The 20,815-nt window shown below is 46.4% G+C and overlaps 1 protein-coding gene across 7 annotated transcripts in view; it reads right to left on the bottom strand.

The window, feature by feature from the left end:
* Positions 1-20,815, bottom strand: part of Evi5l (ecotropic viral integration site 5 like) — a 39,200-nt gene that overhangs the window by 17,472 nt on the left and 913 nt on the right. For 5 of the 7 annotated variants that reach the window (XM_045150761.1, XM_012952147.2, XM_045150765.1 and 2 more), the window contains exons 2-10: positions 12,086-12,269; positions 9,787-9,976; positions 8,684-8,908; positions 8,517-8,591; positions 7,784-7,909; positions 6,112-6,255; positions 5,856-5,945; positions 4,686-4,783; positions 4,533-4,593 (exon numbers count right to left, since the gene is read on the bottom strand). In XM_045150761.1, the coding sequence (XP_045006696.1) occupies positions 4,533-4,593; positions 4,686-4,783; positions 5,856-5,945; positions 6,112-6,255; positions 7,784-7,909; positions 8,517-8,591; positions 8,684-8,908; positions 9,787-9,976; positions 12,086-12,222 (1,146 nt within the window). In that variant the 5' untranslated portion in view covers positions 12,223-12,269. Of the gene's footprint in view, positions 1-4,532; positions 4,594-4,685; positions 4,784-5,855; positions 5,946-6,111; positions 6,256-7,783; positions 7,910-8,516; positions 8,592-8,683; positions 8,909-9,786; positions 9,977-12,085; positions 12,270-20,815 lie in introns of those variants that run through there. The other 2 variants (XM_045150762.1, XM_045150766.1) reach the window with 2 other exon arrangements.

Genomic DNA, 20,815 nt, shown 5'->3' with positions numbered 1-20,815 from the left:
AAATTGGCTACCATCATGACAACAAATGACCATAAATGCTGGTTATGTTGTGGAAAAAGAAGAACCCTTCTACACTGTTGGTGGGAATGCAATCTGGTCCAGCCATTGTGTAAATCAGTGTGGAGGTCCCTGAGACAGATAAAAATAGATTTACCATATAATCCAGCTTTACCACACCTAGGCATACATACTTAGGACTTGTCTTACTACTTTAGAGATACTTGCTCAACCATGTTTATTGTCATGCTAGGAAATGGAACCAGCCTAGATGTCCTTTAACTGATGAGTGGATAATGAAGATAAGGAGTTGTACTTATGGTAAGAAAAATATAATTATGAATTTTTCAAGAAAATGGATGGATCTGGAAAGGATTATACTTAGTGAGGTAACCCAGGCCCAGAAAGCCAAATATTACATGTTCTCTCTCATATGTGGATCCTAGCTACAAAGGATTGAACTTTTATGTGTGTAGGAATAAAACTCAGTAGCAGAGGCCAGAAAGCTCAAGAGGGGATAGAAAGAGGATAGAAAGGGAAGGACGGGGGATTTAATAGGATGGTATTATATATATGTAAGTATAAAAACAGATTAATGGGAGTGAAAAGGCCTAAGTGAATCCAGAGGAAGAGATTGAGTAAAGAAAAGGTGGAGGGAGGGCTAATCAAATCTAAGAGGATATAAATAAGTCATATGGAAACCTACTTTTTTGGATAATGTAATGCACAGGAGCCATAGATTGTTACTAGAAAATTTTCAGTGTCAGGGATGGGATACCTTCCATTGAGTTGTTGGCCAGGGAGGTCCCTAATGCCCCCAATACATTACAGACCATTGCTGAGGTGCTTGGTTTCTTACCAAGAACAGATGGTAAGACCCTATTTCTGAAGACTCCACATACTAGGGCTGCAAGGCTACTGAGAAATCCTGTTGGAGCTGAGCTGAAAACCTCCTCCATGTAGACCAGCTAACAGAAAGCTGGGAAAAGCAACACTGCATGCAGTTCAATGGGAGAGAGTAAAATCACCAGTGATGATACTCATCACTGGACACAGTAAGCCTTAAATTTGGCCAGTCAGGCCAAATGAGCCAATGGGTGCAATAGTGGCATGTCTGTTATGGGGAAAACCAACTGTTCTCTAATTGGACTGGAGGCCCTCTCCATGGGAGAGAATACATCCCTGATACTGAAAAGCTACAACAGGTATATTCATGAGCCCTAGGAATGTAACGTCTGCTGGTGTCTGGCTAAATGTACATACTATGTTCACCAAACTGCCCAGTTAGCACTTTTCTTAATGTTCATGCCCACATATTAATGCTACTCTCACTTTTGGTTAGAGAAGCTTCTCTTTTCAGATAGTAATACCTTGGTGCTGAGAAGTGACAGAAAGCACCATGTTGCTGAAAAGTGACAGAGGAGTGCTCAGCACTGACATATCTCTATCACATCTGTTAGAACAGGGTCCATTGTGGAAGAGGTAGCAGAAAAAATGTAAGAGCCAAAGGAAGTATAGGACTCCTTACAACGTGCTCCTCCAGACACAAAATGGCCTGCATATCTATGACCTCACAGTGCCTGACAATATCTACACAAGACCATCATAATAGGAGGAAAAGATGATGACAAAATAAAGGAGAGACTGACTGAGAGGGGGACGGGATATGATGGAGAATGGAGTTTCAACAGGGAAAATAGGAGGAGGGAAGGAATTATCATGGTTTATTGTCTACTATTATGGAAGTTATCAAAAAAATTAATATAGAAAAAAATTAGTAACTCGCAACTTAAGTCTCCAGCCTCCTGCTAGAGGATGTGTCACTGGTGTGAAATCTTAAGTCTAGCCCTAAGGTGTGTTCTGAGCAGTTTGAGCTCTGGCTGTTTATGTTTGCTGGCTGTTGATGCTTGATCGTGTTGGCTTCTTTCCAATGGGGTGAGCCAGCTTCTTCTGCCATTGATGAAAGTATTTTCCTTCTATTCTATAAGCCTGAAATAAACTCTTTCCTCCCATAAGCTGTTTCTGGTTGGGTGTTTGTCCTAGCAACACAAAGTTAAATGCAGTAGCAAAACTGGTGAAAGTGAGGTAATTGCTGCAATGAATCTGACCATATGGGGTTTGGTCTTTTGGAACTTGGGTGGAATGTGGAAGGATTTGGTACTTAAATTTTTTATTTATTTACTTATGAGAGAGAGAGGGCAGTGGGAGAGAATGGGGGTGCTAGGGCCTCTAGCCACTGCAAACAAACTCCAGATGCATGTGCTACCTTGTGCATCTGGCTTATGTGGGTACTCAGGAATTAAACCTGGGTCCTTAGGCTTCTCAGGCAAGTGCCTTAACTGCTAAGCCATCTCTCCAGCCCAGATTGGTACTTTTTTTTTGGTTTTTCGAGGCAGGGTTTCACTCTAGTCCAGGCTGACCTGGAATTCATTAGGTAATCTCAGGGTGGCCTCGAACTCACTGCAATCTTCCTACTTCTGCCTCCAGAGTACTGGGATTAAAGGTGTGCACCACCATGCCTAGCAGATTTGGTACTTTTGACTGAAGAAGTCTTATAGTATTGTTAAGAAGAGCTTCATGGGACTATTCTGGTGAGAGTTTGAAAAATGCTAAATGCAGAGAATTGTGGACTGTGAGGACTTTTTAAGGGGGAGATAACTTTGTTGGAACTGGGCTACCGGCATAAAGGTTGGCAGTGTTCTTTGGCCCATGCCAGAGAGTTTGATCAAGGTTGAATTTAAAGGTAATCGACTGGTGTGCTTGGCAGAAGGTATAGAACAGAAAGCTGTGAAAGGTATACAGTTTATCACAGGAAAAATTCAAGCAAGTTTAAAGTTATTGGCACATATTGGCACAGAGACTGGGTTTAGGTTACTGAAGCTGCTATTAAGTTGGTTACCACCACTAAGGGTGGGCAAATGCTTTGCACTGGGAGAATGGAAAAGATGCTTTTTTTTTTTTTTTTTCTGGGCAAAATCCACCCAGGAAAGGCTCAAATGAGTATGAATACAAATTACTTTGCAAGGAGGTGACTTAAATGAAGGAATCTAAAGGAATATGCTATTCTTTACAAGATCCCTCCCTTCCCCATTTACAAATTTGGCTATGCCAAACACCTGGTAAATGGTTTTGAAAGCATGAAAAATGCAGGGAAGTGCATAAGGTTCCAGGAATGTGAAACAGGGTTGAAACCCCAAATAAGACCATTATATGGAGATGTGAAGATGGATTTTCTGGGTAGACCCAAGGATGTTCTGAATATGTCAGGATTGTGGAATGGCTACCATTAATAGCTGCTTGTTTGGATGGAATTTTCCCTTGGCTTCTCAGTCTAGCTGGAGGGGTAGAAATGAATCCAGAGACTTTGTCCTTGGTTATGGATGTTGGGCTTGAAATGCGGATGTTTGATGTTTATCTGCTGGTTATTGACTCACATTGACCCAGTCTCTCCTTGTTAAGCCTTATTGCAATAGAAATGTTTGCTATGTATCATTATGGATTGGAAGTATGTAATTTATATTTTCATTTTATAAGGCACACTGTTATGAGGCAGTCTTAAATCTCAGATGAGACTTGGGACTATAGAACAATGTTAAAGTTTATAGAGACTATGGAGACCTTAAAGCTGGTTTGCTGCATTCTGAGATGATCATGAGTCTATGGGGACCAGGGGTGGAATGTGGTAGTTTGAATGTGAATTATATCCCTCACAGCATGAGGTCTTTCTTTCCTTCTTTCTTTCTTTCTTTCTTTCTTTCTTTCTTTCTTTCTTTCTTTCTTTCTTTCTTTCTTCTTTTTTTCAAGGTAGGGTCTCACTTTAGCTCAGGCTGACCTGGAATTCACTATGTAGTCTCAGGGTGGCCTTGAACTCATGGCGATCCTCCTACCTCTGTCTCCCGAGTGCTGGGATTATAGGTGTGTGCCACCATGCCCAGCTCCTGAGATATTTCTGATTAAGCTTGCAACTTGAGATTCCAGCAGCCTGCTGGTGGGTGTGTCACTGGGGTAGATCTTAAGTCCAGCCTTAAGGTGTGCTTAGAGCAGTTTGAGCTTGGCTGTTAAGAGTTTGCTGGCTGTTGACTGTATCTCACCAGGCATGATACTGCTACTCAAGGCTCTTTGCACTTAACTCCTGAGCCTGGAAGCAACTTCCCAGGTGTGCCTGCCCCACCTCTGCATGTCTGCATCCACAGCACTCTATAAACTCCATGCTATTTTAGTGATTTATTGACTGTCACCCCATGACACAAGGGTAGGGGTCACAAAGGCAGGGTTGGTTCTTGACTCTTGTTTACTGTTGTGTTGCCAGCTCTGAAAACACACCAGCTGGGGCAGGTACTCCCACACTGGCCTGGCAGGTAAAGGAAGGGTGAGGTAGATGAGAATCATCCAGAGCTCAAGGCTATCTGCCCAGGATAGCTAAGATATACTGTATACTAGGTAGGTCTGCCCTCTGGAAGACAGCTCTGGAGTTAGGCAGAAAGCCCCCAAGGACACCCATCCTGGTCCCTCCCCCTGGCCCCTGGGAGACTCACTTTGATCTCTATCTGTTCTTCCATCTCCTTGCTCTTCATAGCTGCATACTCCTTCTCCAACCTGTAGGGGGTGGAGCACACAGTCACTATCCTGCCTCCTCTAGATCTTCCCTGGGACAGAGGTAGGGACCACCTCCATGCCAAGGCACTCACCTCTTCATCTTCTTGGGGTTGTACTTGACCTGGTAGGCCTTGAGGACCAACTTGTCTGGGCAGCTGTCAAACTGATGGGGGATAACTCTCTGGAAGTACTGGGGGGACATAGGTGGTTAATGTCATGTGGGCCCTGACCACTAGCCTTGCTGTGTTTTCCTGTTCACTATGGCTTTGCCATGAACCTTGCATAGGGTCTGGACTGCCACTTAGTCAGTGTTTTATAAGTAAATGAATGACTACATGAGAAGGGACCATTGGAAAGAAGGGAGGGCCAACTTTTCCAGTGGACTTGAGGCCTAGGTTTGGGATTCTGGAGAAGTCAAGCTTGGGAAACTCCTGAAGGTTAAGGGATGGGTGAGGTCTCTAAGAATGGGGGAAATCTTCATTATGAAGGGCTAGGAAACCCCTAGTGGACACAGCTCTCATTCCCTGGCCCAGCTGGTCCCTGTGGCAGTCATGGACAATGGATGCCCGTGTTTGGGGACACAACTGTGGCCTTTGTGTATTCTTTCCCAAGTACCAGCTGGAGGATACTGAGAGGGGGCAGGGGCCTGTGTGATGGGGAAATGGCTATGAGAGGCTAGCCAGAAGACTGAGACCAGGGCAGGCTTGGGCAAAGCAAGGCAGGAGGCTACCCTTGTTCCTTCTTGTGCCCTCACCTGGCAGAGAATTTGAAGGGTTCCTTTGATGGCAGGCTTTAGGGACTAGCAGTGAGTGGGTGGGAGGGATGAAGCTGGCTGGACTGGGCCATCCTTTCTCCCCTTGGCTAGGCTGCTGGCCCTGAGCCACATGTGTCAGGGCTTGGGACTTTGGGAAGCCTTGGGGGTCAGAGTGGGAAGGATGCTTATGATGTCTTCCTTGTCTTTATTTATTTATTATTTATTTATTTATTTTTTGAGACAGGAAACCCAGGAAGGCCTCAAACCCAGTTTTGAAGGTTGGAACTTGGTATGTAGTAGAGGATGACCTGAACTTCTTATCTTCCTGCCTTGGATTACAGGAATGCACTATAATGTCTGAGATTTTATGTTATGCTAGGGATCAAACCCAAGACTTTAACATGCTAGGCAAGCATGAGTTACATTCCCCTTTGTCACTTGGGAAAATGTACTGTGCTTGGTGCCTTCCAGTGGGGACAGTCCAACCGTCCTTGCCACACTGGCCCACCTGGGACATGCCCTCCATATCCAGCTGCATCAGCTCCATCTGGTTCACCTGCAGCAGGGCAAGGCCCACTCTGAACACGATTTCCAGCCCCTGCAAAAGCAGCCACAGGGCTATGAGACTCCAGTTCCACCCTCAGATCCTTCCCCTGTATCCCTCAACCCTTCCTTAGTCAGTTGATCAGAATTCATTTCTAGGATGTAGCTTGACTCCCTTTATTCAGAGCCAACTAGGCAAAGGTATTCTGTGGGGTGCTCACCTCATACATGAAGATATCAAAAACCCGGGTAGCAACAGGCAGGGGGAAGGTGGTGAGGAAGAGTGTGAGGAACCAGGACGATGCATACATGGATGTGTGGAAACTCTGTGAGCGGAAGTGGGCGTTCAGATCCGGGAGCTGCTCCTGTGTGGTGAAAGGAGGATGGGTAGCCATGGAGAGTGGGCACTGGGTTAAGGTATCCCTGCCTTCCTCACCCTGGACAGACCAGGTCCCTTCCTTGGTGTTCTCTTGGTCACTATGCTTAGGGGAGGCTGAAGCATCCCAGAACTTTGTGTAGCACAAGGGAGTGGGAACACAAGTAGGGCTTGAGGAAATGCCTGGGTGATTGGCTTAAACTTCAGACTACTCTGGACCTAGGACTCCCTCCTGGAGCCAGGAGCTCCCTATGTCCTGGACTTATAAATCTGTTGGCTATGGAAGGTCTAAATCATTCAGCCTGAGGTAGAACTACATTTATTCTACTTTAGGGGGAAATGCTGGATATCGATGGTTTTTTTCAAGGTAGGGTCTTTCTCTAGCCCAGGCTGACCTGGAATTCACTATGTAGTCTCAGTCTGACCTTATAAACTCACAGAGATCCTACTACCTCTGCCTCCCAAGTGCTGAGATTAAAGGCATGAGCCACCATACCAGCCTCAGTCTCCAAGTGCTGGGATTATTGGCATGCACCCCCATACGTAACCAAGTTGTTCATTTTGCCTCTCCTTTTCTCTTTCTCTCCTCCTTCTCTTTCTCCTTTCATCTCCTCTTCCTCTTTTCTTTCTTTGTGGTACTGGGGATTGAACCTAGGACTTCATATACCTTGGCCAAACATGAGCTATATTCCAAGCCCTTTGGGGTCATTTTTCTAAGCACTGGACCTCTTGTTTGTGGAACTACCAAGCCCCCTGGAGCTTCAAACTCCCCTGTCCACTAGGACCTAGAAGAAAGGCCTTCACTGATCACTCAGACTTCTGACCTATGGGCCTCGGGACAGGCCAATGTATGTAAGAGTGGTGTACATGTGTGCATGTATGTATGGGTGCTTGAGCACAAACACCATGGCTCTGACTGCCAGCAAGGAATGAACCCTTTGGGGGCTGCTATTTATACACAGCTGATTACCTGGCTCCCAGGTAATCAGCTGTGGCAGGTAGACAACACTTTCTCTCTTTCCACCACACCTGGAGCACACGAAGAGTGGTCCTGGGCATGTCTATTGGGGCAGCTTTTCTCTTCCTTTTCTTCCTCTGCTTTAGCAGTTCTGGAAACTTCTGGTGGGAATGGAGACCTCCCTTAGCCAGCCCCATGCCTCCCAGCATGCTTCAGGATAGTAGACTTTCATTCCATCCTATGGGGTCAGAACAGGAACCCATTTTGGGTTGGTGGTTGTCTCCTTCCTCTTTGTGGCATTAGGGATTGAGTCCAGGACCCTTGTACTTGCTAAGCAAATGTTCTATCACTGAGCTGTATCCCCGGACCCAGGCCTTGATTTTGTGAGACAGGACTTCACTATGAAGACAGCCTGGAACCTATAATCATACTGACTCAGCATCTCAAGTGCCCGAGTAACAGTCACGTACCACTATACTGGGCTCTGAGGAGTGATTTCTCAGGCCTGAAATTTTTAGCCCAAGGGGACAGGGTAGGGTGCTGCCTGCAGCCCGCTCACCTGTAGCATGTACTCAAACTGGTAGATGCAGAGTCCCAGCTCAGCCATGCTGGGCTTGAAGAGCTCCCGTAGCCGGTACTCTTGCATTAGCCGGACAAACACACAGAAGGCCTCCTCCTCAGGCATCTAGGAGACAGGCGGATGCTCTGAGTTTGGGCAAGGTGGGAGTGGTCACATTTGGGCTCTTGGCAGCATCTTGGTACACTTGTTTCTGTTCTGCTTATGTTTACTGTAACTGTATCTGGTCACCTAGTTGATAGTCACCAGTAAATCTGGTCACTACTGTTTACTGATAGAAAGCCCGAGGCTGAAGTCATTTGCTGAGGGCCACTGGCAGGAAGCAACAGAGCTGACTTGAACCTGTCAGAGCCCTGTCTCTTCCACCTGGTTGAAACACCCTCTATCTTTCCATTTATTTCCTTTCTCTCCATCCTAAGCCTTCTGGTTCTTCTGGAGTAATGCCCCAGATCCCATAAACATCTAAGGCCCCGTGCCTGATGTCCTTCCTGAGCAACTGCCCCTGTAGCCCATCCTTATTCTGAATAATGTAGTGTCAAGACCCAACCAGAACTAATGCCTAACCTCTCTCATATACACCCCCTGGGGACTTGGCCTGCGAATTCTCAGGGGTCACAGTGACATAGCTGGAAGAAGGCTCTGGCCCTAGAGGGATAATGGATACAGGGGACACACTTGTATCCATCTCTTGGGGACAGAGTCCCAGACCACCTACCTGCATCAGAAGTAAGCCCACAATGAAGGCACTGCCTTGGCAATAGCCCACCTCCCGGTCTACCAGGGAGTATGCCTGGAAAGAATGAGGTGAGGTAAGCATAGGGTATTGTAGGCCTTGTGGAGCAGGTCCATGTGGGGGTTGCTGCTCAAGTGGCAGGGCCTTACCTTCATGACATTGAAGAGGACTTCCTGGCCCAGGCTATCCTGGCCTTTGAAGAACTCATGCTCTGGGTATGTGCGGGCGATATCCCTACGGATCAATTTCTCACATGGTGAGGACATTTTGAGCAGCTCTGAGTACTGGTTCTTCACTGGCATGTCTGTAGCACTGCAGAGGAGCTGCCACACAATGGCCCGGAAGTGGTGTGGGATGCCCTTGCGGATCAGCTCCTGCCATGGGAAGGGAAGAGCAGGAGAAGGAAGCCAGGGCTGGACCTGGCCCCATACACTGCATCCTCCCCATGGCCACACACAGTCCAGCCCCTCAGTTATGGCTTGCTCATGCCTCACCAGTGGCACAGGGGTATCTGAGCCACTGTGCTATAGCTAGAGTTTGTGGTGTTTAGTGGGCACCCCCATCCTTCAGGAGCTCCTCTACAATGAGCTGTACCCCTACCATTAGCACTTGTCTGTTCATACATATGTGTGTGTGTGTGTGTGTGTGTGTGTGTGTGTGTGTGTGTATATATATATATATATAATATTTAATATATTCATACCCATTGCCCTTTCTTATCCCCTTCACTAAATCTCTTCTTCCCAACTAATTCCCTTCCTATTTTCATGTCTTTCTGGTTTTATTTATTTATTTATTTTTTCAACCCATTAAGTTAAATCAGAGTTGCCTACAGCATGGGTAGGGGTTTATGTATAGGAGCACAGGCAACTTACCAGTAGCTACACTACTGAAGAACATGAATTCCCCTTCCCCAGGAGTCATTAACTGCCAATATCTCCTCTGATAGGGGTGGGGCTTTGTGAGCCCTCCATCATCCATGATATAATATTGGTGAATCCTCTGGGTTTTTTTTTGAGACAGGGCTTCACTAAACATCCCAGACTGGCCTTGACCTTGTGATCCTCCTGCCTCAGTATCCCTACTTCTAGGGTCACAAGCATGCACCACCATGCTAGGGTAGAAAGCAAACAGCTACTCCAGGCTTTGGGACCTCTTTAGCCCTATCCCTTTCTCTATCTTTTCTCCATCTTATGCCTTTTTGTCCAGCATGGCCACCCTCCCTGCCCATCCACAGACTGCCTCTGGCCACCTTGAGTAGTTTCTCCTTCCGCCGCCGCCATTCCTCCCACTCATTGGCGATGCGGCCCCACAGGATCCATGTGTCCTCCTCTAGGTGGCTCAGGTTGGAGGAGGCTGAGGAACTGGACACCAGTGAGGAGCCGCTGTTCCTCCGAGAGCCATTCATGGAGCGCATGGACTTAGAGTCAGCTTCCAGGAGCCTGCACAGGATGGGTTGGGGAGGGGTGATGGAAAAGGGGCTCCAATGTCTCCCTAGAGACAAGAGTCCTCTGGGGCACTTAGCACCTTCTCCTGGACGGGATTCATGTTGTTCTGAGTAACACTGGCTCAATGACCTGGGCCACAGTCCTTGGCCACTGGCCCCTTGGAGAGGATTCCACTTGCATCTGTGTCATTTCATTCACATACCAACTCTCCAGGGAAGGTTTGGGACTGATTGACATTTCATAGGGAGACAAATCCTAGATTAACTATAAGTTTCTTTTATGCCTTCTTCCATCTTTCCATCCCTCCCTCCCTTCCTTTTTTTTGAGATAAGTTTTCACATAGCCTAGGTTGTCTTTAAACTTGCTAAGTATCTGAGGATGGATGACCTCTAACTTCTGATATCTTGCCACCATCTCCCAAGTATAATAGGCTTATGCAATGCTAGAGATGGACCCCAGGACTATGTGCATGCTGGGCAAGCACTCTACAAACTAAGCTACATCTCCAGTCTTCTCTCTCTCTCTCTCTCTCTCTCTCTGTGTATACACATGCATGTAGGTGTGCACATGCTACAGTACATGTGTGGAGGCCCTCACCTGTCTAGTTTTTTGTTTGTTTGCTTTATATTGTTTTCCAAGGTAGGGTCTCACTCTAGCTCAGGCTGACCTGGAATTCACTATGTAGTTTCAGGGTGGCCTTGAGCTTTGTCTTCTAAGTGCTGGGATTAAAGGCATGTGCCACCACACCCAGCTCACCTATCTTCCTTGTTTGAGGCAGGGTTTCTCAGTTTGGATCTCTAGCCTATTTGCTGTACTCACTATGAGCTTCCAGTGAACTCTCCTGTCTCTGCTTCTCATTTTGCCAGCATGAGCATGGTGGGATTACAGAATTCTAGCCTTTTATGTGGGTTCTAGGGACTAAATTTGGATACTCTAGCTTGAGAAGTAACTGTCTTATCCACAGAATCATCTACTGAACTCTTACTTAGCTCAAGCTGGCATTGACTTCTTGATCCTCCTGCCTCAGCCTCCTACATGCTGGGATGACAGGACTGCCTTAACTACCTGTTGGTGATACTTTGACAGGTTTGCAGATCCAGGAGAGATGGAGGAACATGGATGGTCCCTCATAGCACTAGCCAGAGATAGGAAAAGTCCCTCCTGCCTATGAGTGAACTTTCATATACAGATCAAGTAATGTAAAGTTCACACCCTCACCACTTCCTCTACCAGGCTTTCTTTCACATTCAGTTCTTTATCCACCTGCTCACATAATACCAGGGCCAGGTACCTAGCATCTAGGACAGCCCCTATGCCTACTGAAATGATTCAAACTAGTAAATCAAAAGCCTGCCTTGACCATTCCTTTCCAGTGGAAACCTCCACAAAGGCTCTTGCCCACATTTTCCCTAGACTTTGCCTCCTAACTGACCCTGGTGCTTCCTTGTGTGGTTCTGCATGTGCCTCCTTTGGGAACTGTGAGTAACAAAGTATGTTTTCAGTGGCTCTGGTCTTCTGATTAGTTGGGTACACACTATCTCTGAATAATAATAAAACCTTTTGAGCTAGGAGTTGGCTCAGTGGTACAATGCCAAACTAGAATCCGCCAATTAGGTATGACTCAACAGTATCCCCCAGTGAGGGTGTAGTTTAATAGCAGGGTCTAGTGGTATGGTTTAGTGGTACAGTACTTGCCTAGAATCTACCAATGAGAGGCTGAGGCTGAGGGTGTGGCTCACTGAAGTCCTTGCCTAGCATGCCCAAGGCCCTCTGTTCAGCCTTAACACTCCAAAGAAAAACTCACAACCCCTCCAGAAACTTATTCTAAGTCAAGGGCAGGTTGGGATGGTAGGGGGTGCTTTAACCTCTTCCCTTTAAAGCTGGCCTGGTAAACAGCAGCCAGATCCATGTGGCCTTTTGAAACCTAGGGTTCCTCTTCGAAAAACGAGAGCAATCTATTCATCTCAGGATGGGGAGGACAGAAGGGAAGCCCATCACCAAGCATCTGATGGTAGCTGTGATCTTGTGTAGCCTAGGTTCAGCTCTGCATGTGAAGAGCCCCTGGAGCTCTGTCCCAGCCCCCAGCTAACTGCTCTCACTCACCTGTTCTGTTCTTCGAGCTTGGCCAGCAACTCCAGCTCATCTGGACTGAGGTTCTCAGAGTCAGAGGTGGGGGAACAGGTGGGGGCCGACAGGGCCTCTTGGGATGAGGAATCGGGGCTCAGAGTGGGGCTTGCCATGGTGTGCAGACTCCTCAGCTGAAAGGAGGACCAGATCACAGCTCTGTCTGGGGACCAGAGATATATGTAGTCAGCATTGGGTGGGTGCCAGCTGGACCTGTAGATATTGGGCCTGCTCACGTTTGAGACACTACATCACTCCCAACTTCTCACTTCAGGTCTACCCCCTATGACATAACACGTTATAGCCTAGGCCTGGCACAGATACTTCCTGTTACTCCAGGTCCCAAGGGCTCTGTAGGAGACCTCAGGGGTAGAGAAGCCCTTATTTGACCAGCCCTTTCTGATACTGTGCCCTGCTGTGGCCAGAACATGGAGCCTCATATCAGCATCTCATAAAGTAGAGTGAAGTGCTGGCACATCCTGAGTAATTACTATCCACTGTTAATTGTCTAGAGCTGCTGATGTCTAGAAAAGTAGTGTCTCATTGGGCTGGGAGGCCAGGGATGCATCAAAATATCAGGAATTCGTGCCCTGGCAGAAGAGCTGTGGACTCCAAGGGGCATTCTGGCTGCAATCTGCTATGTGTAGGATACATCTCTCTCCTACTAGTCCTGCGGTAGTCTACCTGACTTTTTGCTTTCTGTCTGTATGGTAGTAAGTAGATTAAGTATTCTGTTGAAAACAAAGGCTCTGGGGTTCATGTAGACCCATGTCTGAAGCCTGGCTTCCCACCATCCAACTGTGGGACTACAGGCCAGTCACTTGGCTTCTCTGGCTTCCAGAGACTGAGATCACAAACTACCTACCTCAGTGAAAACCAAACACTCTATGGCTTATATAATGTGTTAGAACAATGTCTGATGTTGAGTGTTTGCCCATCAATGTTAACTATTACTAAGGCTGGGTCTTGTTGGAAATCAAGGCTCCCAGGGTCTACCATGGTCTTTGTGGAGGTAGAACTGGCTTCCCTCTGAATTGAAAGGGTGAATCCTGGGGTCAGAAATGGCTCCAGGAGGGAGGCAGAGGCTTGGGAAGGCATTCTTTCTGTCTAGCCATATTTCATCCTGGTAAGCTCAGTTAGCACCCAGACTCTTGAGAAGATGGAGGTACCCAAAGTCATGGAAACAGAAAGAGATTTCACCTTTAGCCTCATTATACAGCATGGCATCTCCTATAAAGGACTCAGCTCTGTGCCTTTAGACCCCACCTGACCTGGCTCTGACAGCCAGGCCACATAAGAGGCCTTGTAGGGTCCCTGGAGAGAGGAAATCTCATTCCTTTGGCAATGGGGAGCAGTTTCAAGATGAGAGCAGACCACTTTTTTGTGTTTGTTTGTTTGTGTGTGTGTCTGTGTGTGTGTGTGTGTGTATGCATGTTTGTGTTGTCACACATGTGGAGCAGGTGTGCATGTGGAGGTTAGAGGTCAAGGTTAGGTGTCTTCCTCAATAGCTCTCCACTTTATTCTTTGAAATGAGGTCTCTCACTGAACCTGGAACTCACAAATTCAGATGGATTGGCTGGCCAGTGATCTCCAGGGATACCCTGTCTCTGCCTCCCAATTCCTGGATTACAAGTGAATGTCACCATGCTTAGTTTTTACAAGAGTTCTGGGGATATTAAGTCATGTCCTAATGCTTGTGCAGGAAGTACATTACCCACTGAGCCATCTCTTTAGGTCCTGAGAGCAGACCACTTTGCACTTGTTTGCTAAGTAAACTGTGTACCTTCCTGAAGCCTAGGGTCAGCCCCCAACCAACACCAGAGGGCCCAAGGATTGGCTGGACTTTGCCTTCATCATGTACTTGCCAGGACTTCTTCCATTACTACTCTTCTGTGGATGGGAAAGCTTAGAATCCTCATTTCCCAGAACCTTGGCTTCTCATAGCCTGCTGGTTATATTTCTACCTTCTATTTGTGGGCCAAGGGGTCTGAACTTATGGTGAGTGCCATGCTGGCTGGCTGGGGACCACCTGTCACAAAGGCCAAGCAGTTGTGAACTATGGAACCAAGAACTGATCATTCCTGACAGAGGGGCAGTGAGAAGGGCACTCCTGGGGCTCCTGTAGTGTTAAGTCTCTGACTAACCTAGCCTAGACAGTGAGGACTGTGGACAAGAAGTGCTGAGCAGATTTTTTGAGGTAGAGAGAAGCCGCTTTCAGAACTGGAGGAATATGGAAGAGGAGGTAAATGCTAGGATAAGGGACCTAGAACTACTGCTAGATTTAGAGAACCATGAGAATTCAGAGCAAGAGCACCTGTGGCAAGGGTGATGTCTCAGGACTACCCACACTGTCCCTTTTGAGTAGAACAGACCTTGTCTAAGAGAGTGAGTTGGCTTCACTCTTGTTCCCCCAAGGAGCCTGAGAAAATGGTTTAGCTCTGGGCTTACCCTATCCCTCTCTCTTCCTTCCCTTTTTTTTTTGAGGCAGGGTCTCACACTAGTACAGACTGACCTGGAACTTACTATGTAGCCTAGGCTGGCATTGGACTCATAATGTTCCTCCAACTTCACCCTCCCAAGTGCTGGGACCACACCCAACTTTTTTTTTATTTTTGAGACACAGTCTCATGTAACCTAAGATGGCTCCAAACTGTAGGTGTAGCTGAGGATGACTTTCAGTTTTTGAGTTTCCTGCCTCTTCCTCCTGAGGGCTAGTATTATAAGATTATAAGGCATGTACCACCATGTCCTGTCCTGTCTGGGGATAGAACCCAGAGCTTTGTGCATGCTAGGCAAGGACTCTATCAAGTGACCTATTTTCTCAGACCAGAAGTTCTAGGTTTATGATTAAAAGCAAAAAAGAGACATCCAAAGCCCAGGATTCATCCCTGAGCAGAGTCTGTTCAGCTATTTATCACATCCTAATGTGTACGTCACATAGTAAATAAAATATTAAACACACAGGACTGAAGTTTACAGTTTCAGAGGAAGGAACCTTCGGATTCCTCCATAACTTTCTCTCGACTTATCCAGACTCTAAACAATGCCTAGCACCTGATGACATCCTCCTGAAGACTGTATACGCATACACACATAACTCACTCTGTAGTTCCAGGCTGGCCTAGAACTCCAGTGATCCTCCTACCTTTGCCTCCCAAGTGCTGGGATTAAAGGCATGTACCACCTCCTTCCATTTCTTTCTGATAGAGTCTCACTATGTAGTCTTGGCTGGCCTTGAACTTATGATTTCTATCTTAGCCTCCTGAATGCTGGGATTACAAGGTACACATCATCATGCCTGACATCATACTTGTACTTTCTCATGCATGCACACACAGCATTCAATCACATCTACTTCCATTCACAGGTTCGTATATGCTCTCGCACATGTGCACAAACACAACATACTTCTTGTACTGCCCAGACCTTGCCACCCTAAGAAGCAAGTAAGTCTGGGCTTGGGAACTGGCTGACTGCTGTTCTGGCTTTTTGGGCCTTGCTGTTCTTGCTATGTACCATCATTATTCTCATGGGTTCAACCACTTGCTCCTGGCACTGACCAAGGGCTGTCTGAGGGCCTACCACTGCTCTAGGTAGGGAATATGAGGTGGGTGAGGCCCATTGCTACAGAGCATGCAGCTACTGCTCTCTCCTTGCTGAATGGGCATAGGTACACAGTCAAGGCTCAGCCTCTGAGACCTGTCTGCTGAGCTTGGAGCATGGCATCTTGGTTTCTCTATACTCTCAACTTAAGCAATTCATCTTTGCTTCCTTTCTGCTGTCTAAAAGGGGTTCCTAGCTACAAGAGCAGGCAGTAGGTCACTTGACCCTATGTCTGCTGGCTCCAGCACCTGCCACATTTCCACAAAGTGGCCCATAGTTTCTTTTTTCTTTCCTTTTTTTTGGGGGGGGGTACAGGGTCCCATGTAGTCCAGGCTGGCCTTGAGCTCTCTATGTAGCTGAGGATGACTATGAACTCCTGATTTTTCTGCCTCTACCTCCCAAGTTCTGGGATTACATGCATGGCTTCATTTTTTTTGTTCCCTTCCTTCCTCTTTGTTTTTAAAATATTTTATTTATTTATTTAAATATTTTATTTATTTGCAAGCAGAGAGAGATCTAGAGAAAGGAGACAGAGAATGAGCACACCAAAGCTTCCAGATGCTACAACTAAACTCCAAATACATGTGCCACTTTGTGCATTTGGCTTTACATGGGTAGTGGAGAATCAAACCCGGGTTATTAGGCTTTGCAGGAAATCACTTTAACCATGTAGCAATTTCTCCAGTCCCCTCATTTTTATGAAACAAGATTTTGCTGTGTAGCCCATCTGCCCTAAAATTCACTATGTAACCAAAGCCAGCCTCAAACTTGTTATCTTCCTTCTGTTGCCTCCCAAGTGAAGAGATTACAGGTATGCACCAATGTACATTTTACATGTGTGCTGGGGATCAAACTTGGTCCTTATGCTCACATGGCAAGTACTTTAACTCCTTAGCCATCTCTAACTTCACCCTTGGGAATCTTACCTCCATGTGAAGTGAATGCAGGCTGGTGATTTGTGAAACCCCCACCTTCAGCTTTACATTCCACCATACACTGAGTGATATGACCTAGGGTTATAGATACAGTTCAAGGACAACTAGGCCAAGTCAGTGAGTTTCAAAATGAAAAACACAAAAATGGCCAGGGTGTTGTAGAGATGGATAAGTATATAAAATGAATGTAGGTAGTTCTTTCACATTTCTTTGCTATAGGTGAGAATTTAGAGCCAGTAATCTGGGTTCATATCCCCTCTTCTACTTCTTTTATGCTCTTAGGTATCATGTACTTTGTCTCAGTCCTTCAATCTGCATAGAAACCTAATAATTTTACAGGTGGGACAAATGGGCTTAAACATCTGCTTTTTGTGGGGAACAGAATAACAGTAGCCCAAACTGCCTCAAAGTTGAATTCTCTATATGGCTGTGAATGACCTTAAATTCCTGATCCTCCTGCCTCTACCTCTCAGTGCTAGGATGATAGGTATATGCTACCATATCCAATTTTGTCTCATGTCCAGAATCACTGTTTGGCCGAAAGTTCCATGAGGACAGAGGCTGTCTAGGTCATTGTTGGGTCCCTACAGTCTAGTTTATCATCAGGCATCCAATGTTTGTGGAATGAATAAATGAAAATGTCCCTTGCTCAGCAGACTTCCCCTTATGTTTTACCCTGTTTAAGGACTAAACACAGTAAAACTATAATCATTATTACTGGTAATAATAATAGTAGCAGCACATACCTTCAGGTGAACACCTGAGAGAGTGGGTCATTATGACCTGTGGATTCTCTTTTGACCTAAAAATAAAAAACTTCTACAACTTCTTATCTTCAGTAGCTTATTTTCTGCTACCATAACAGGTTCATCTGGGGACAAATCTCTCATTCCTCTTTATATTCCTGTCCCTCAGAACAACAAAGGAAGAAAATCAAAACCTTGTCTCAAAGCCTTCCAGGGCTAGCTGAATAAGCAAAGTGGCACCCTGCAAAGGTTCTCAGCTCTTTGAGGTGAGAAGGTATTATATTCTTTGAAGGCTGTGGAGGCTCACTGGGCTGAACTGTGGGCAGGGTGAGAAAGGTTAGCGCTACCTTTAGCAGTCCCCCAAGACAGACAGATCTGATCTTTCAGAAATGTCTGAGAAGGGAAGCCTATCACCTTGTAAAGCCAACTGCATCTTTTACTGAGATCTGCTATGTGCCTTCTCCGTATCTAGGACTCCCTCCTGAAAAACACAGATAATACCTTCCTCTCATGGGACTTGGCATGGGAGACAGATATCAACAAAAAGCCTTCACGAGCACACTGGCACATGCTGAGAATGACAGTAAAGTATAGTTGAACTGTGCCACAGAGCCTTTGAAATCTCCTTCTGAGTGTCTTCCTTAGCTAGCGGTAGGGGAGCAAGTTAGTTGTCATCCATCTTTCTCCTAATGCCTGTCCAGGACAATGTACTATACTTTCCCAGAGACGGTGTGGCTTGTGCTTCCAAGATTTCCGAAGTTCAGATGCTTTTTGCTATGTGTACTTTGACCCTATGTGGATCTCATTTGGAACACCAAGGCTTGGAGGACGAGACCCACCCATCTTTCAAGCCATGGCAGAAGTCATACATCCCTGAAGGAACCATGTTGTTTCCTGCCTCCTGGGCCTCTTTCCAAGCACTTCTGGAACACCTGCCCTGCCATACCTGCCTGGTAACTGCATCCACACATCACCCCTTCTGAGCCTCTTCCCTGATGGCCTACAGATATGCTGGATTCTTTTCTACTGTACATTGTTTTGTCTCCTGCCTCACTGAAGAAGCAGTGGGATGTGCTCACAAGGGCACAAGCTGGAAGGCTGGTTCCTCCAGGTTGTTTGGAGGATTAAATGAGATAATATGCAAATGGTGCTTAGCACTATGCTGAGCATGTAGCATGCAGCGTGTGCACTTTGGGGTTCAAGTATCCCCTCATTTCACATCAGCCACTTTAGACATGAAGACCCTGACTCAGTTCAATGGGTAGGTGACTCATCACTTGTAATCACCTATATCTATATTCTAAAAGGGAAAATTAAAACATGTCACTTTTAGTTCACCAGTACCTATCAAAGGACAGACAAAGAAAAGACCTCCAGGCTATGGTAAAACTCCTGATTCTACACACAAGTCCTTTCCCTGAGCCATCTAGTACTTTCTATAGAGGGGGCTTTCTTCCCCACCCTGTGTCAGTCAACACACAATCCCCCCAGCCATGTTCCAACCAGGGGCAGTTCAATTTGGTTTTCAAGAGTCTTTTCATCTGCTCCTGCCTTCAGCAAGTGGACATGACAAACTTCTCCTCTATACCCAGGGATTTATATGGCACATTAGGATGGGAGCAGCATTCTTCTTCTCCACCTTATACCCCTTACTCCTTCCAGGAGGCTCCTGTACTACCACAGAACAAAAGATCATTTTTCTTCCTCATCTTTCTAGCCCCAATTCAAGCCAGTTTCCTGAAAGTTGGCTCAGCACTGGAGAAATGCCCCTTATCCAGTAAGGACAAAGATCAGTCAGGACAGCCACACTGCTAGCACCCATGGGTGGGCAACTGTTCCTCTGAATCCCATTGTCCCTTTTACAAGGCTCCTGGGAAACATTCAAAGCCACACCCTAACCTCAACTGTTCCTTTTAAGTACAAAATACTATTTTAAGGGTGTATCACCCCGTTTTCCAGATGGGGAAGTTAAGGCATTGGGCCAAAATGAGCTTTTTCTGCAAGGCTATTCAGAATCTGCTTGTGAAAATCCACAAGGACTGTTTTTACTCCAGGTCATTCTGGGCATGCTTATGTTGTTACAAGGATCTCAAATGCTCACTAGGGCTTGTTTGATCTGGATTCCTCCTTACACCCTGCAGTGCTACAAACCACAGTGTCTGGCTAGTTCTGTGATCTCCTCTCCTCTCTGTCTCACCTCACGTCTTGCACCAAGGCCAAGCCACCTGTGATCCCTTCCAAACCATCCACAGCCAACCATAGAAGCCCAAGAGAACTCACAGGTGGGACCCAGGATGAGCTATGGGGTAGCAGGATGGGTAGTGAAGAACCAATACAACTCTGAAAGAGGCAGGGATGTGTGGTTCAATCATTGCCTAAATTGAGGGAGAAAAATCATATGCTCCCAGCCTCTTCAGCATATTTTTTAACCTTCTGAAAATATTTCTTAACAAAGAAAAATATTTCTTAAAAAAACCTCCTTCTAGCAGGTCCTGACCCAATCCCAGCACAGCCCAAATGCCAGCACAGGAGGGAGCTGTTTTGTTTTGTCCAAACACACTGGTGGTAGGTGAAACTGCTCACAAAGGCTGTCAGGAACCAACCCCAATAAAGCACCCTGGATAGCAACAAGGGCTCTGCCATCTCACAGCAGCAGATGCTATGGGAACAGAATGCTGGTCCTACCAGTTTGGTCAGACTTCAGGATCAGGGCCAGCAGCAGTTAGAATCTCTATGTCCCTATGGGGGTGGAGGGTGGCATTGATCAAGGAGGTAGCTAGTGGTTCTTTTGGGATACTTTGATGTAGGAAAGAGTATGTATCCTTGTTGAAAAGGACAAAGCAGGGAGAGATGAAGAGGGGAAAGAGGCATGAGGTACATATTTACAGGAGTCTTGACAGATTCTGGGGCCCTGACACCCTCTAGAGTCCCAATGTTCACCAGCTCAGAGAGAACAGGGTGGAGAGGCAGGCAAGCTGCTGGGGACAGGGAAGTCCCCTCACAGTGTCTCCATGGGCCTGTTTGAGTTGGGAGGACCATTGGGAGGCTCTGAAAGGAGGGCCTAAGCTTGTGGGATTCATGGAGATGTGTAGAAGTGCTGCAGATGTGTATGTGTGGTCCCAAATGCTTTGGTCTGTATTAGAGCTTCTAAGTTTCTGTGTGCATTGAATCCCGTTGACCTTACCATGTGTATGACCCAAAATACTGTTATGTTGGCTCTTCTAAGTTTCTCTCTATGTTAAGAGGATCCAAGTAACCTCACTGTGTCTATGTTCATGCACACATGTGTGTTTCCGAATGCCTGGGTCTGTGTTATAGCTCCTAAGTTTCTGTGTGTATTGGGGAGTTTAAGTAACTCCACAGTGTGTTTGTGTTTGTGTGTGTGTGTGGGTGGGGGAGCTGTCAGAAAGGTGGCTGGGGAGGGT

The sequence above is a fragment of the Jaculus jaculus genome, chromosome 5 (genome assembly GCF_020740685.1).
Source record: "Jaculus jaculus isolate mJacJac1 chromosome 5, mJacJac1.mat.Y.cur, whole genome shotgun sequence".
Lineage (NCBI taxonomy): Eukaryota > Metazoa > Chordata > Mammalia > Rodentia > Dipodidae > Jaculus > Jaculus jaculus.
The sequence above is the reverse complement of the archived record's forward strand: the minus strand, read 5'-3'. Positions and strand labels throughout refer to the sequence as shown.